General features: G+C 39.2%; 1 protein-coding gene across 4 annotated transcripts in view; it reads left to right on the forward strand.

Moving 5' to 3' along the window:
* The window catches only part of LOC117357330 (adenylyltransferase and sulfurtransferase MOCS3-like), a 117,251-nt gene that overhangs the window by 30,762 nt on the left and 70,949 nt on the right, over positions 1 to 15,540 (forward strand). For all 4 annotated transcript variants that reach the window (XM_033937725.1, XM_033937726.1, XM_033937724.1 and 1 more), the window contains 2 exons: positions 1,720 to 1,808; positions 7,739 to 7,861. In XM_033937725.1, the coding sequence (XP_033793616.1) occupies positions 1,779 to 1,808; positions 7,739 to 7,861 (153 nt within the window). In that variant the 5' untranslated portion in view covers positions 1,720 to 1,778. The remainder of the gene's footprint in view (positions 1 to 1,719; positions 1,809 to 7,738; positions 7,862 to 15,540) is intronic.

The following is a 15,540-nucleotide window of genomic DNA, read 5'->3' on the forward strand; positions in this document are numbered from 1 at the left end:
TACCTAAAGTCACCAGATAAGCACTGCAAACACATAAAACAGACTCCCACACACTACCCCAGTGATCACCGACCCCCCCCCATAAAAATATTAATCACACCTTTAAAATTCAGCCTCCAGACCATCATCACCTGGCAGCCTGGCATAGAAAGCCTAGTCGTCCAGCACAAAGACGGCTTAAGCCATCTTGAGGGTGGGTTAGGGACTCATGGAGAGGAAGACCCATACCCATAAGCCCCTATAATTACTGAATTGATACTTAAGCATGTGCACTCCCCTATACACCCCCAAACCCCTTTATTACTGGCATATAAGTGGCTCCTGCAGCCATAAGAGCTATTAGGGTGGTAGATAAGTGAGTCTAGGGGATTGTGGAGGTGGTTGGGGGGTGGGGGGGCTCACCATAATCTATATGGGAGCTGTAGTGAGATGACATGGCACCCTTTTTGTGAAGTTCAAGGCAGTGCCCTGTAAGGTACCCCACTATTTATGTGCCATGTTTGGGTGTTCAGTCCATTACTTTGCAGACCCCTCCCCTGTCCAACAGGGCTTGTTCTAGGCATTTTTGACTTGGACGAAATGTGGCATAAAGATGGACGATTTAGCGACTTGGACGATCAAATCGGCAGGACATATAGTTAGATGATTTTCAAAACAAAAAAATTTTGGGACGTATTTTTTGAAAATGTGTCCTGGGCTGTTTTTTTACTTTGGACGACTTGCGACTTAGATGAAAACATACTTAGACGTTCCTTTTGATTATGCCCCTCCACACATATAAGGCACAAACATACAATGAAATAACAGATAGACTAACTAATGCTTGGTGCCCCAAAGGCAAGGAGATATAAATGTCTTAAGGTCTTTCCTGAACTTCCTATATGAAGGTTCTGCATATATTTTAAAGGAAAGAAGCAAAGAAAAAAGACACGGGAGACAAACCATTTACATGTACTGAGTGTAATAAAAGCTTCACTCGGCTTTCAAATCTAAAAATTCACCAGAGGATCCACACAAAGAAACTACCCCACCTATTGTTTGTCCCTTTCTCTCTTTTGTTTAAATATTGTAGTTCTTATCTTTTTCCTCCAGTTCCTGTTTGTCTTGAGTCTTTTTGTTACACTAATTTCCCCTGATATCATTTATTGTCAAGTTTTAACCTTGTTTTATCGTTGTTAAGGGGTCCTTTTACAAAGGCGCAGAATACCGCGCATTAAACCGCCTGCCACTCTAGTACCTAACGCCTCCATTGACAAGGCGTTAGGATTTTAGGCTGCCGCAGGGGTTAGTGCATGATGAACTGACCGACGCGCTAACCCCCGTAGCGCCGCCTTGATAAAAGGAGCCCTAAATCTTTTTGATACATAATCTCCCTCTCACTGCTCTACCTACTTTTTTTTTTTTTTTTTTTTTTTTAAATGGCTGTCTAACTTAAGGTCCCTTTGACAAAGCCGCAGTAGTGATGCTGCCATGGTAAATACCCTGAAGCCCATTCTGTTCCTATGGGCTTCAGTACATTTAACACAACAGCATCACTACTGCAGCTTTGTCAAAGGGGTCCTTAGAGGAGCTTTAATATCACAATAATCACTGCATCCTGTAGTCCTTACAGACCGTATTTCTAGTGACTAATAACAATGAAATAGCTTGGTTGAAAAATAAGTGCAAAACTATTTTCTGTTACTAATATTTTTCTGATACATTTCCTTATTTTTTTAGGTTATTTGGTATCCAGTCTTGTTACAGAGTTCCTTCAATTCTTTGACCTTGGATGCACGATGGCAGTATTTCAGCCTGAGACTGGCACAGTAAGAGTCTTTGAATTTTACAACAGACTTTTTATTTAAAGCCATGGAAATCAGTGGTTCAGTAGCCAAAATCCAAACAAATTCATTTTCTTCTGGCAATAAAATAAATATCAGGCAGCATTAAAAAAAAAAAAACAACCCAGTTAGCTTATTGGGTTCAACTTGCACTTTTAATTAAAAAAAACAAAGAAAAAATTAAGGTAGATAAAGACCATATGGCTTGACTAATCTGCCCATCTACTGTCCTATTTACTTGTCTCAAGCCTTCTTGAATTCAGATGCAGTTTTTATCTCCATCACCTACACCAGGCAACTACTATACAGATTCTTTTCATGAAGAAATATTTCCTCTGGTTACTGCTGAGTCTGTCCCCTTTCACCTTCATCCTATGCCTTCCTCATTTCATAGCTTCCTTTCAGTTCAGAGCCTCGCGTCTTATGCATTTATGCCACAGATATATTAAAAAATCTCTGCTATATCTCCCATTTAAATACTTGAAAGGTATTAATATATATCTGGCTAAGGATATAAGAATACTCTAAGTGGTCCAGAGGAAGGCAATAAAAATGTTTAGGGGTTTGTGCAAAAGATGTACAAAAAGAGACTGAAAGACCTGATCATGTATGCTCTAGAGAAGAAGAGGGACAGGGTAATATGGTATAAACATTTCAATACTTGAAAGGTATTAATATATAACCAAATCTTTTCCAGAGAAAGAAAATTGATAAAACTAAACAGCATAAATTTAGGTTGTAGGGTGGTTGACTTAGGAGAAATGTTAGGAAATTCTTTTTAATGGAGAGGGTGGTGGATGCCTGGATTTGCCCTCCCAAGGAAGGTAGTGGAAGGGAAATGTTGATGGAAATCAAAAAAGCGTGGGATAAACATAGAAGATCTCTAATTAGAATATGAATGATATAAATTGAAGAACTAGGCAGACTTGCATGATTATATGGCAGTTCGGTTTAGGATGGGCATGGGAGGGTATCAACGGGAGCCCCAGCAATTTGGAACATGAGGACTATGCTGGGCATCTTCCACAGTCTAAATCCTGCAAACGATGAGATGGTTTGGATAGATTGCATTGAGTTTCGATGGCAGCTCCAGTAGTAAGGTCTATGGCCTAGAAATAACAAAGAAAAAATACATTTTACTGTAATCATGAAATTGTAATGCATGTAATTATAGGGCAGGCTGGATGGACCGTTCAGGTCTTTATCTGCTGTCATTTTTACAGCTTCAACCTTTCTTCCAAAAATACACATATTGAGATCTTTAAGGGCTCCTTTTACAAAGGTGCGCTAGCGTTTTTAGCGCGCACTATAGTGCACGCTACCCCAAAAAACTACCGCCTGCTCAAGAGGAGGCGGTAGCAGCTAGCGCGTGCGGCATTTTAGCGCACGCTATTCCGCGCGTTAAGGCCCTAACACACCTTTGTAAAAGGAGCCTTAAGTCTGTCTCCATTTGCTTTATGATGAAGACCACTGACACCATCTGGTTAATATCTTTTTAAAGGTGCAGTCTCCAGAATTATACAAAGTACTCTAAAAGAGGTGTCATCAGAGACTTATACAGGGTCATTATCACCTTCATTTTCCTGCTGGCTATTTCTCTTCCTAAGTACCCAAGCATTCTTCTTTTTTTTTTTTTTTTTTGTTTAAAACTTTGATAATGCAATACAATTGGTAAATCATAAATACTGCATGGAACGCACTAATAATTATACAATTATTACATTAAACAATCATTTACTCCCATCCTCATCTTAATTATTAATGCAATAATAAATATGATGTGATTTCAATATTATAATTAAATATTTTAACTCTTAATGGAACCCATTACATATTTCTTGGTGGGGAAGAGTTCAAACTATTAAAATGATGATGTTGCCTGTAGTTTGCTACCAAATGAGTATGATACCTATTTATTTTCAGGGGTCCTTTTATAAAAAGCTTAATAGAATTTTAACAAAATTTCTTTGGCTTGGTAAAACACCTAGAATAGCTTTAGTAACCTTACAAAAATCAATTAAGGAGGGAGGGGTAAATTTTCCAAATTTCTATAGGTACCATCAAGCCTATATTCTACGTCAGGGTATGTATTGGATCCTCCCAGAACTTATAGATAATGCACCAGATTGGTTATATTTGGAATGGCGCCTTATGTTTCCCCTAAATTTAGTTCATTTACCAAGTATTAATATACCTAAAAGATACAAAGAAAATAAAATAATAATGGATACTTGGAAAACATTGAGATTTATTGATAAATTAACACCCATCCCAATATACAAATCAACTAATCAATCCATATGGATAAACTCCAAGATCAAAATTGGCGGAACTCAAATCCTTTGGAAGAACTGGATTATTGCAGGCATTAGATCTCTAGACGATGTTATTTCAGAAGGTAAACTGCTGGATTTTTCACAATTGCAACATAGATTTGGTCTTAATAAAACACAAAGTTTTAAATGGTTGCAATTGAAGCAGGCCATTCAGGTTGGGTTCCCTGAATGGAAATCATTAAACAATCAATATAGTTTAAAGTTCTTATGCTTTAAAGCAGACTTCCTAGGACATCAAGCCGCATTGTGGTATAAATTAATATCTGGATATTTAATTAAAAAACCAAAAAATGGTCTAAGAGACATTTGGAGCATTGAGATTGGACATCAAATTAATGCATCTCAATGGCCACTAATTTGGTCTTGGAGAATGGGATGTACAGTGTCAGCGTCTATGAGACAAACATGGTTCTTTTTATTACATAGAGCTTTTTGGACCCCTACTCGTTTGCAAAAACTAGACAGTTCTAAGTCTAATAGATGCTGGCACTGTAATCTAGAACCAGGGACATTAGATCATTTATTATATCATTGTCCTTATATAAAAATTTTTTGGAATTCAATTTGGCCACAAATTAATAAATTAATGGAAAATCATATTGCAATATCATATGATACAATTTTATTTGGAACAATGATGAGAAAAAAAAGTCAAATTTCACCAGAAAATAATAAGCTTTTATTAATTATGACAGGGGTTGCCATTCAACATATAACTAATAATTGGAAAAATTACAACAACCTAAATTACACATTTTGGTGGAATACAATATGCCATATTTTTAAAATGGAAAGAATAATAGCAATACAAAAGGGGACATATAATAAATTTATAAAAATATGGGGGCCATTGACAAAATACTGTAATGAATAAATAATAGAATACTTTTTCTTCTTTTCTTCTTTTAGAGATTTTTTTTTTTTTTTTTTTATGACACACATATAAGGGGGGTAAGGAAAACAATTTATATATAATATATTATAATATATGATACAAAATGTAACATATGATTAAAAAATAATAGAAGGGTGGGGGGAGGGAAAATGAATAAATTTATCCAGAATATATTGTATTAGATATAAATATGTTATTGAATAATTGTATTCTAATATGTTGTATACTTTTATAAAATTTGAAAATTAAAAATATTATATTAAAGCAATAAAAGGGTGGGGGGAGGGTGAAGGGGAAAATCAAATTCAGACATACATTGTGTTAGATATAAAAGTGATACCATGCATTTATCAAATGTATTTTATTATTATGTACACTTTTTGTAAAATTTGAAAATAAAAATATAATGGAAAAAAAAAAAAAAATATTTTAACTCTTCAACGTACATTTCCCTCCCCCCACCCACCCTCCCTGGATGTGTAAAGAAATCTAATGAAAAGGGGAGAAACATGACCCTTACTGTAATGCAACAAAAGTAGTCAATGGACTCCATACATCATTAAAGAACTTACTAGTCCCCAAACGTTCCACCATCATTCTTTCATACTTCTACGTGGTACACACATTTACCCACCAAAAAGTATAATTAATCCTGTCATAGTTCTTCCAATTATGTGTGATCAGTTGAACAGCTATTCCTGTCATGATCAGCTTTTTTCCAAGCATTCTTCTAACGTCTTTGTCACTTTTTCTATCTGTTTAGCCATCTTAATATGATCACATACAAATATCACAAGTCCTGCTCCTCTTTTGTACACAACAATACTTCACCCGAATCACCCTCTAAACTGTACCGCTCCCTCAGGTTTTTGCAGCCCAAATGCCTGACCGGATGTTTTTTAATATTAAATCTTAACTGCCAAATCTGCACCATTCTTCAAGTTTCACTAGGTATAGGTTATCTATACCATTATGGGTGTCTACCTTATTGCAGATTTGATATCATCTGCAAAGAGCCAAACCTTACTAGAGAGCCCTTTAGCATTTTTGTTTAAAAAATATGAAAAATGACCAGGTCCAAGTACCGAACCATGCAACATACTTCTGGTAACATCCTTCTCCATTTACCACTACCCTTTGTCGCCTTTCACTCAATCAGTTCCTAACTCAGTCACTTTAGGGCCTATACCGAGGCCACTCATTTTATTTATAAGTTGTTTTTATGAAACCATGTCAAGTAAAGTCAAGTCAAGTAAAGTACACCACATACATGATTCTCCCCTGAATAATATCTCTGGTCACCCTGTTAAAGAAACTAATCAGAATTGTCTGAAAAGACCTGCCTCTAGTGAAACCATGTTGTCTCAGGTCCTGCAATCCACTGAATTCCAGAAACCTCCATTAATTTACTTACTACAGAGGTTAGACTAACTGGCCTGTAGTTCCCAACATCATCCCTAGTTCCACTTTTTTGAAAGGACCACATCTGTCCTCTTCCAGTTTTCTGGAACCACTCTCAACTCTAAGCAGAATTCCTTCAGTGTCCTCAGAGTATGCCATCCAGCCCATTGCTTTGTCCACTTTTAATTTAGTTAGCTTCTCATGAACACAGTCCTCTGGAAATTATTCAAGGTCTACAACACTTCAATTCCTATTTGTGTTTGTCTCCTAAGGTCCTATTCCTAGCCCTTCAGCTGTTAAATAATTCTGCCTTATCTTTTTCAGCTTCTACATATTCCTCTTTACCTTTTGAGTCTAATAATGCCACTTTTGCCCGTCTTCTTATTACTAACGTACAGTATCTAAACAATGTCTCTTCTCCTCAGTTTTACTATATTAGCTATTTTTCCTTCTATCTTTGCTTTCCTGACTACTTCACCAGCTTCTCTTAGCTTTTCCAAATATTGTCATCTGACTTTTCTATTTCTGTGATCTCTTACAGTTTATGAAAGGGGAGGGGAGAGGGATTGGGACTTGTATACTACCTTTTTTAAGTTATGCAACCATATTCAAAGCGGTTTACATAAAGGTACTTCAAATATTTTCCTTATCTGTCCTGGTGGACTCACAATCTATCTAATGTGCCTGGGGCAGTGGAGGATTAAGTAACTGGCCCAGGGTCATAGAGAGCAGCGTGGGGTTTGAATCCACAACCTTGGGATGTTGAGGATGTAGCTCTAACCACTACTCTACATTCTCTTGAAGGCTAACCTCTTTTTCCTTACCTTTTCAACTACTGTACTACTTTTGAGAACCAAAGTGGCTTTCTTTTCCTCTTACATTTATTTGCTTTCCTGGTGTAAGAGTATGTGCCTGTGTAAACAGACTTATATACCCGTTTATGCTGGCATGCTGCATAGGATAGAGGGCACCTAGATATAGACACATTTTTATAGAATTGACCCCAGAATGAGAGAAAAGCCATTTAATCAGGCCCTTGGGACACTGTACAGATACTATACTATAATACTTTACTATAATACTATAAAGTATTGCAGTAGAAATTATTGTTCCTATGTTAACCAATACGTTTGGAACTAAGGAATGGTCATTTTCATGACTTTCTCCAAATTCTTCGTGTTACCAAGCGATTATACTACAGTTTCTGTGTTTACTTTTTCATTATGAACATGAGCATTTTCCAAATAAATGCACGCATACTTTGTATTTTCTTTTTCTGGCAGTTACATGGATCTGATCGTGGAAATTTAGCTCATGTTTTAGGAATTGTAGAAAATGAAAACACCAGAGTTGGACCTTTACTATTGGAGGTTATGAAGCGATGCCAGAATTTCAGCAGTAGAGGGGTAAGTGCTGCAAATGCTGCTCTTCAGAAACGATCTAATGGTTAATCACAAAAGAAAGTATAATTATAATACGAGAATGGAAAAGGGGCTAAATAGCTCAGTGCAATGGATAGAAATATAGAGAATTTCTCTGAAGATCACTGGTTCAAATGCATCACAAACTACTATTGGCTGGATAAAATGCCATCTGGCTGCCACATGGCTTGCCTCAGTCCATTTTCTAATAGATAGGTATTTCATGATTAGCTTTACCACAATTTGTTCAGAGGGTTGCTGAGACTGGATTTGCCATTAAGAAGAGGTTTGACTTCTGAGCCCAGGATCTGCTGTTCAGGCCCACCAGGGATGGGGGATACAGCAGAATATCATTCATACTCCCAGAGAGAACTATGATAGCAGATGACCATCCACTGTCTCCGTTCCCAAAGAGAACCTATGGGCTTGTCTCAAGCTTTCTCGAATTCAGATACAGTCTATATTTTGATCTCCACTGAAAGTCTTTTCCATGTATCCATGCTTTCTGTAGGAGGGTATTTCAGATTGCTTCTGAGTATTCAGCCTTTTAACTTCATCCTTTTCCCTCTCATTCCAAAGTTTTTCTTCAACTGAAATAGACTCACCTGCTGTACATCAGTGCCATGGATATATTTAAATGTCTTTTTCTTAGAGAGTCCCAGTTTTAGTGTGCCTATTTATACAGGAATCCAGAGGGAGCCAAGATTAATGGACTAGATCAATGGTCTCAAACTCACGGCCCAGGGACCACATGCAGCCCGCCAGGTACTATTTTGAGGCCCTCGGTATGTTTATTATAATCACAAAAGTAAAATAAAACAGTTTCTTGATCATATGTCTCTTTAGCTATAAATTAAAATATTATTATTAAGACTTAGCCAAAAGGAAAGATTTATAAACTATAAAGAGTTTTACCTCATGCAAAATTGTCATGTCTTTAATAAGACATTAACTATTTTTTCTGAGGCCCTCCAAGTACCTACAAATCCAAAATGTGGCCCTGCAAAGGGTTTGAGTTTGAGACCACTGGACTAGATGGTAGAAGCAGTGAATGTAAAAATGAGGGAGGGGAGGGAAAGAAACCCATATAGTGAATTAAAAAGCTTATAGTGTCAGATCCAAGATGGCGTCAGGCTAGACGCGCTGAGGAGCCGCTCTGAGGACTTTCTCTTACCAATATTTCTTAGCGGTTGAATGACCTACCTGATGCCTAAACGGAGGGGCCGTAGTGCCGCTGGTGCTTCGCGGCCCACTGCCACCCCCGCGGTCGGCGATATCGGGGAACTCCTCAGACGGATACAGGGAGCATTTTCGGCGTCTGAGGGAGGCCCGCAGAGGAGTAGCGGCGTCAGCGAGGCCGTGGTGATTCCTCCGGGATTGGAGACATCTTTGAGCCCCAACGTTAGAGCGCCGCCCCCGCAGCCACAGTTGAGCAGCTCTCCAAGGGGTAAGGGAACCCCGGATGTCGGGGTCTTGCCTTCCCCTGAGGCAAGTAGTCCATCACAGAGCCTGCTGCAGGAGCTCTCATGGACACGAGCTCCTTTGAAGAAACTGAGGAAAAATCATCTAAGGAGAGGCGAGTTAGCCTTCAGGGACAGCGACAAGTTAATCAACTGGACGGTGAGCACTATGACACTTCTTTACCTTTAATTTCTTTGGAAAAACCCTCAGAAGTAATTCTGGACTCACTATGGGATCTTATGGCCGGACTAGTGAAGACCATAAGTCCCAAACTTCAGTCAATTGAGGGGAAACTGTCTCAACATTCTACTGAACTTAAAGAACTGAAAAATGAAATGACTGCCTCTAATTCCTCTGTTCAAAAGCTTGAACAGGAAATTAAATCATCTAAACAACTACAGGAAACTTTAATGAAAGATAAAATAAATCTTAGGAGAAAGATGGAGAATTTGGAAAACAACTCCAGATACAATAACTTAAGATTAATTAACTTTCCTAGGCTACCATTGACACCACCTAGAGAAATGTTTAAAAGATATTTTCTTGAAGTTTTGGGGGCCTCAGAAGATTCATTACCTCCTTTATCACGAGTTTATTATTTACCTAATAAGATTAAATTGCTAAAAAAGTCGTCGGACCAAGGATTATTGGATGTATCGGAGTTATTGGAAAAATCTGATAAAGAGGCTATAGAACCAAGTACTTTGATTGTAACAGTAGCTCTCTCTATTGATAAAGTTTGGTTGTTAAAACTATACTTTAAAAATAGACAGAAATAATTTATGGGTTGTAAAGTGCAGATATTTCCTGATTTATCACGAGAGACCCAAAAGCGTCGCCGTGAATTTCTTATGTTGAAGCCAGGTGTTACATCTTTAGGTGCTACTTTCTATTTACGACATCCTTGTAAGTGTATAGTGCATCACCGATCAGTTAAATATGTTTTCTTTGAGCCTAATCAGTTGACTTCTTTTTTAGCGCTCTCCCGATTGGAGGCAGAAAAACCATAAGCTCTAAGATTATTGATTAATCCCAGCAATCAGCCTTCTAGCTAACTTTATATGAAAGAGTGTACATTTTGTTCAATTCTTTTTCTTTTGTTTTCGCTAAGAAACCTTGGATCCAAATTTGAGGACTTGAGCATTTTAGTTTATACATGATCTAAATGTTATTGGAATGTTTCTTGCTCTATGGAATTGCTAATTTGCTTTCTGTACAAGTTAATTCTTGATTACATGATTTAAAAATCAATAAATATATTTAACATAAAAAGCTTATAGTGTCATAGCCAACAGAGGGTTGTTTCAATTAAGGTAAAAGCTGAAACAGAACAGAAGGCTTTATATCCAAATGTAAGCTATCAAATGAGAACCCAAATATTAATTTTCTTCCAATGAAGTACTGATTCATTTCATTCATTGAAGACCATCAGTTCACCTGTCAGACAGTTGAAGTCACATTATGGTATGTATTTTCAAACTTCCGGTTTTCGCTAAAAAGCGAAGGAACACAAAGTGATCCAAGGGTACATCTCTTTTGGTGCCATGTGTGCTAAGACTGACACTGATTTACCTCAAGCCATTATCTGAGCTATCCACCCTGAGATTCACTGGAGTGAAATAAGCCCATATTCCTCTACCTAGACCTAAGATATCTGACTAGAGATTGTATTTCTTTGACAATATTTACTTGAGTTGAAGCTATGTCCATCCTCAGTGCACCACTACCTTGGGTTTTTTTTGTTTGCTTTATTTTATCTTTATTCAATTTTACAATACAATTCAAGACATAATAATCTTCTTGAAAATCTAATCTAATCCAGTATTTCTGAATCGCACTGTCTAAATAGGTTTAAGGTGATTTACAATATAAGGTTCGAGGGGAGATCCGGGAAACTACAGACCGGTGAGTCTGACCTCAGTACCAGGAAAGATGATAGAGGTGCTGATAAAAAACCACATCATTGATCACCTTGATGGACACGGTCTGATGAGGACCAGCCAACACGGTTTCAGCAAAGGCAGATCTTGTTTGACGAACTTTCTGCACTTCTTCAAGGGAATAAACAGGCAGATAGACAAGGATGACCCGGTTGACATTGTATATCTGGATTTTCAGAAGGCGTTTGACAAGGTTCCATATGAACATCTACTTTGAAAAATTGCGAGCCATGGAATCAAGGGCGAAATACTCACGTGGATTAAAAACTGACTAGAGCATAGGAAACAGAGAGTGGGAGTAAATGGACAATACTCGGGCTTGGAAGAGCGTCACCAGTGGGGTGCCGCAGGGCTCGGTGCTTGGACCCATGCTCTTCAACATCTTTATAAACGAACCGGACATTGGTACGACGAGTGAGGTGATTAAATTTGCAGACAATACAAAGTTATTCAGAGTAGTGAAGACACAGGGGGATTGCGAAGATCTGCAACATGACATAATCAAGCTCGAGAAATGGGATTCGACATAGCAAATGAGGCTCAACGTGGATAAGTGTAAAGTGATGCATGTCGGTAACAAAAATTTCATGCACGAATACAGGATGTCCGGGGCGGTACTTGGAGAGACCTCCCAGGAAAGAGTTTTGGGAGTTCTGATCAACAAGTCAATGAAGCCGTCCGCGCAATGTGCAGTGGCGGTGAAAAAGGCGAACAGAATGCTAGGAATGATTAAGAAGGGGATCACGAACAGATCGGAGAAGGTTATCATGCCGCTGTACTGGGCCATGGAGTGCCCTCACCTGGAGTACTGCATCCAGCACTGGTCGCCATACATGAAGGACACGGTACTACTCGAAAGAGTCCAGAGAAGAGCGACTAAAATGGTTAAGGGGCTGGAGGAGTTGCCATACAGTGAGAGGAGACTGAGAAGGGACATGATCGAAACATTCAAAATACTGAAGGGAATAGACTTAGCAGATAAAGACAGATTGTTCACCCTCTCCAAGGTAGGGAGAATGAGAGCACACTCTCTAAAGTTGAAAGGGGATAGATTCTGTACAAACATAAGGAAGTTCTTCTTCACCCAGAGAGTGGTAGAAAACTGGAAAGCTCTTCCGAGTCTGTTATAGGGGAAAACACCCTCCAGGGATTCAAGACAAAGTTGGACAAGTTCCTGCTAAACTGGAATGTACGCAGGTGAAGCTGGACTCATTTAGAGTACTGGTCTTTGACCTGAGGACCGCCGCATGAGCGGACTGCTGGGCACGATGGACCACTGGTCTGACTCAGCAGCAGCAATTCTTATGTTCTTATGTTCAGATGTATATTGTCATGCACTAGACCCCTGTTTAGGCCAGTAGGTGGCACTAGCGGTGGCAAACTTAGATCTGGGCATGTTCCCCCTGGAAATGGGGTAACCTTTCAGTTAGACACTGTCTAGGTGCACGCCTAGTTCAACTGACCATTCTTTTGAGTTAAAGTGTATCACAAAAGTACAGCTTCCAATGTCAGTTCTGAATCTTTTATTCTGACCTCTAACTGGTCACAATTCAGGGTATCACTCTTTTCCCTGTTTGTTCACAGAGCATATATTTCTTTCATTATACCTGGGCTTCAGACTCTAGTAACCAAGTCCTCTTCACCAGGGCAATGTACAATTAGCAACTTTAATTTTAAAGTCCACAAACGTTTCAAAAGGAAAAAAGAACAGCAAAAGAAAATCTACTGCTTTAGGTGCATATAATGCTTGCTGCCTGCAATGCAGGTGGCACGGAGCCCTATGGAGCCACAAGCTAGAGAAACTGTAGAACCTGTTAATTTTTGCTTGGTTAGCAAATCCCTCTGAGTCACAACCCCACCCTATTAATCAAAACATTCAGGTTCTCTTCCCCAAAATAAGCAGTTTCTGTAAATTGTGGCAGTATTTAATGTTCCAATAAGCAGGTGGCAGAAAAGCACTATCCCCCCGCTGAAGCCACCGCCGCCGCTGCAACAGCCACCTGACATGCTCCATTCCCACCCCTCTGCCGCTGCCGCCGCAACAGCCACCCGGCACGCTGAGCTTATTCCTGTTGCAGCAGTGGCAGGGGGGTGGGGGTGGAAATTAAGCGTGTTGGGTGGTTGTTGTAGCGTGGGGAGTGGGAATGGAGCATGTCGGGTAGCTATTGTGGTAGCGGCAGGGGTTGTGGGGGGTGGGAATGGACCGTGTCAGGTGGCAGGGTCTGCTTTGGGGGTTAGGTGGGGAGGCAGGGAGAGAGGAAGAAAAAGTTGGACTCGTGGAGGGACAGAGAGAGAGATTGATTGGGGAATAGAATGAGGTCTGGAGGAGGCAGAAAGAAGAGAAGAAATATTAGATGCACAGTTAGAAGGAAGTGCAAACAGAGATTCATGAAACCACCAGACAACAAAGATAGGAACAGTGGCGTACCTAGGATATGTGGCACCCGGGGCCCATCATTTTTTGCCCCCCCCCCCCCCCAAGTAAAAAAATATTTTTTATAATGACCATGAAACGGAATAAATGGTCAGAATAGAAACAGACAGTGAAAATTTTCTTATATTCCAAACATAACATAACATAAATTATGTCTGAATTGTCATGACATCAGAAGTACATATGGAGTAGTTGCAGGTGATGCTTGGGACAGTTCTGATTGTGTTAGTTCAGTTTTATGTGTTTTTTGAAAAGAAGGGTTTTTATTTCTTTTTGAAGGTTTTGTAGTCTGTGGTCGAGGTCAATAGGTTGTAGAGTTGGGGGTCGAGTGTTGCAGCTCGAATGGCTAGGAGGTTGTCGAACAGTTTTTTTCTTTTGATGTTTTTGGTTGGAGGGTGTGTGAATGGTGCGTGAGTTCTCCTATGTCTGTTTGAGGTGGATTTAATTATTTAGCTGAAGAAATTAGTTACCCCCTCATCCCACACACATTAATTCTCTTCCATTTTTGTTCCCATTATAAAAAACACTGATAAGTTCCCAGAAAAAAAATACATTAAAATAAGAAGTGAAAACAAAGGCCCCTACAGATGAGAACATAACATAAGAATAGCCTAACTGGGTCAGACCAATGGTCCATCATGCCCAGTAGCCCATTCTCATGGTAGCCAATCCAGGACACTAATACCTGGTCAAAACCCAAAGAGTAGCAACATTCCATGCTACCGATCCAGGGCAAGCAGACACTTCCCCCATGTCTTAATAACAGATTATGGACTTTTCCTCCAGGAATTTGTCCAAATCTTTCTTAAAACCAGCTACACTATCTGCTTTTACCATAACTTCTGGCCACTTCATTTTTAAGTTTAGATCTTTCCTTTCAAACAGAGACCTTGCTAGATGTCAAATACAGCACAAGGTAACTTCACATGGACTTAGCTGTGCAGGAAATGTGAATCTCCTCATACACCCATCATATAGTGCAAAAATGTGCAAAGGTCTGTTTTTTTCTTTCGATCACTACATAGCCTAATGCCACACAAGCAGCGCTGTTACAAACATATTCTGTAGGTCAATGCTAAGGATAACAAAGTTTCCTTCCTTGGACCAGAAGGAGATACTGATAAACCACTGGAAGAGATCCCAAAACAACACTAAAGACCCACTCAGTGTGTGAACCAGATGAGTGGAGTGGACTAACTGGGGGGGTGGAAATGGGCCCGGAGTTTGCTCAGCAGAATTTCCCAGACCACCTCTTCCTCTCAACACATTGACACGCTGCCACCACCACCACTAGGAACACCTCACTGGGTAGGCTAGCTATGCTATAAACTTTATAAAACACATTATTATATTTTCTTATAAAGCACATATTTTAACTGAACTCTCTGACATCCTCAGCCTTTCCATTCACAAAAATAGAAGGAAGAAAAGTTCCCATTTCCTGCTGTCTCATGTCCCCGGCCTATACAATATTTTTTTTCTGCAGACCCTTCAAAAGTCTGACCAAATCCTCATTTCACTTGCATTATAAAGTACTGAGGATGCCATCTCTCCCTAAAGTCTAAGACAGGTCCTAAAGTCTAAGACAGTAGTGCAAACTAATGCTGCCAGATTCAGGAAAAAAAAATTTCGATTCGATTCAGCCTATTGAATTGGTTTTTCAATTCGATTTTCCTGCCCAATTGGGTGATTTTTTTCAAAAATCTTGGGTTTTATAGCTTTTTCACCCCCTTTGGCTTCTCCTAACCACACTGGTGCTGTGGTGTAAATAAAATAAAGAAACAAAAAGGACTTTTCCTCTCTCTTTTAAATCCTAGCTCACGTTTGCA

Source organism: Geotrypetes seraphini, chromosome 3, assembly GCF_902459505.1.
Source record: "Geotrypetes seraphini chromosome 3, aGeoSer1.1, whole genome shotgun sequence".
NCBI lineage: Eukaryota > Metazoa > Chordata > Amphibia > Gymnophiona > Dermophiidae > Geotrypetes > Geotrypetes seraphini.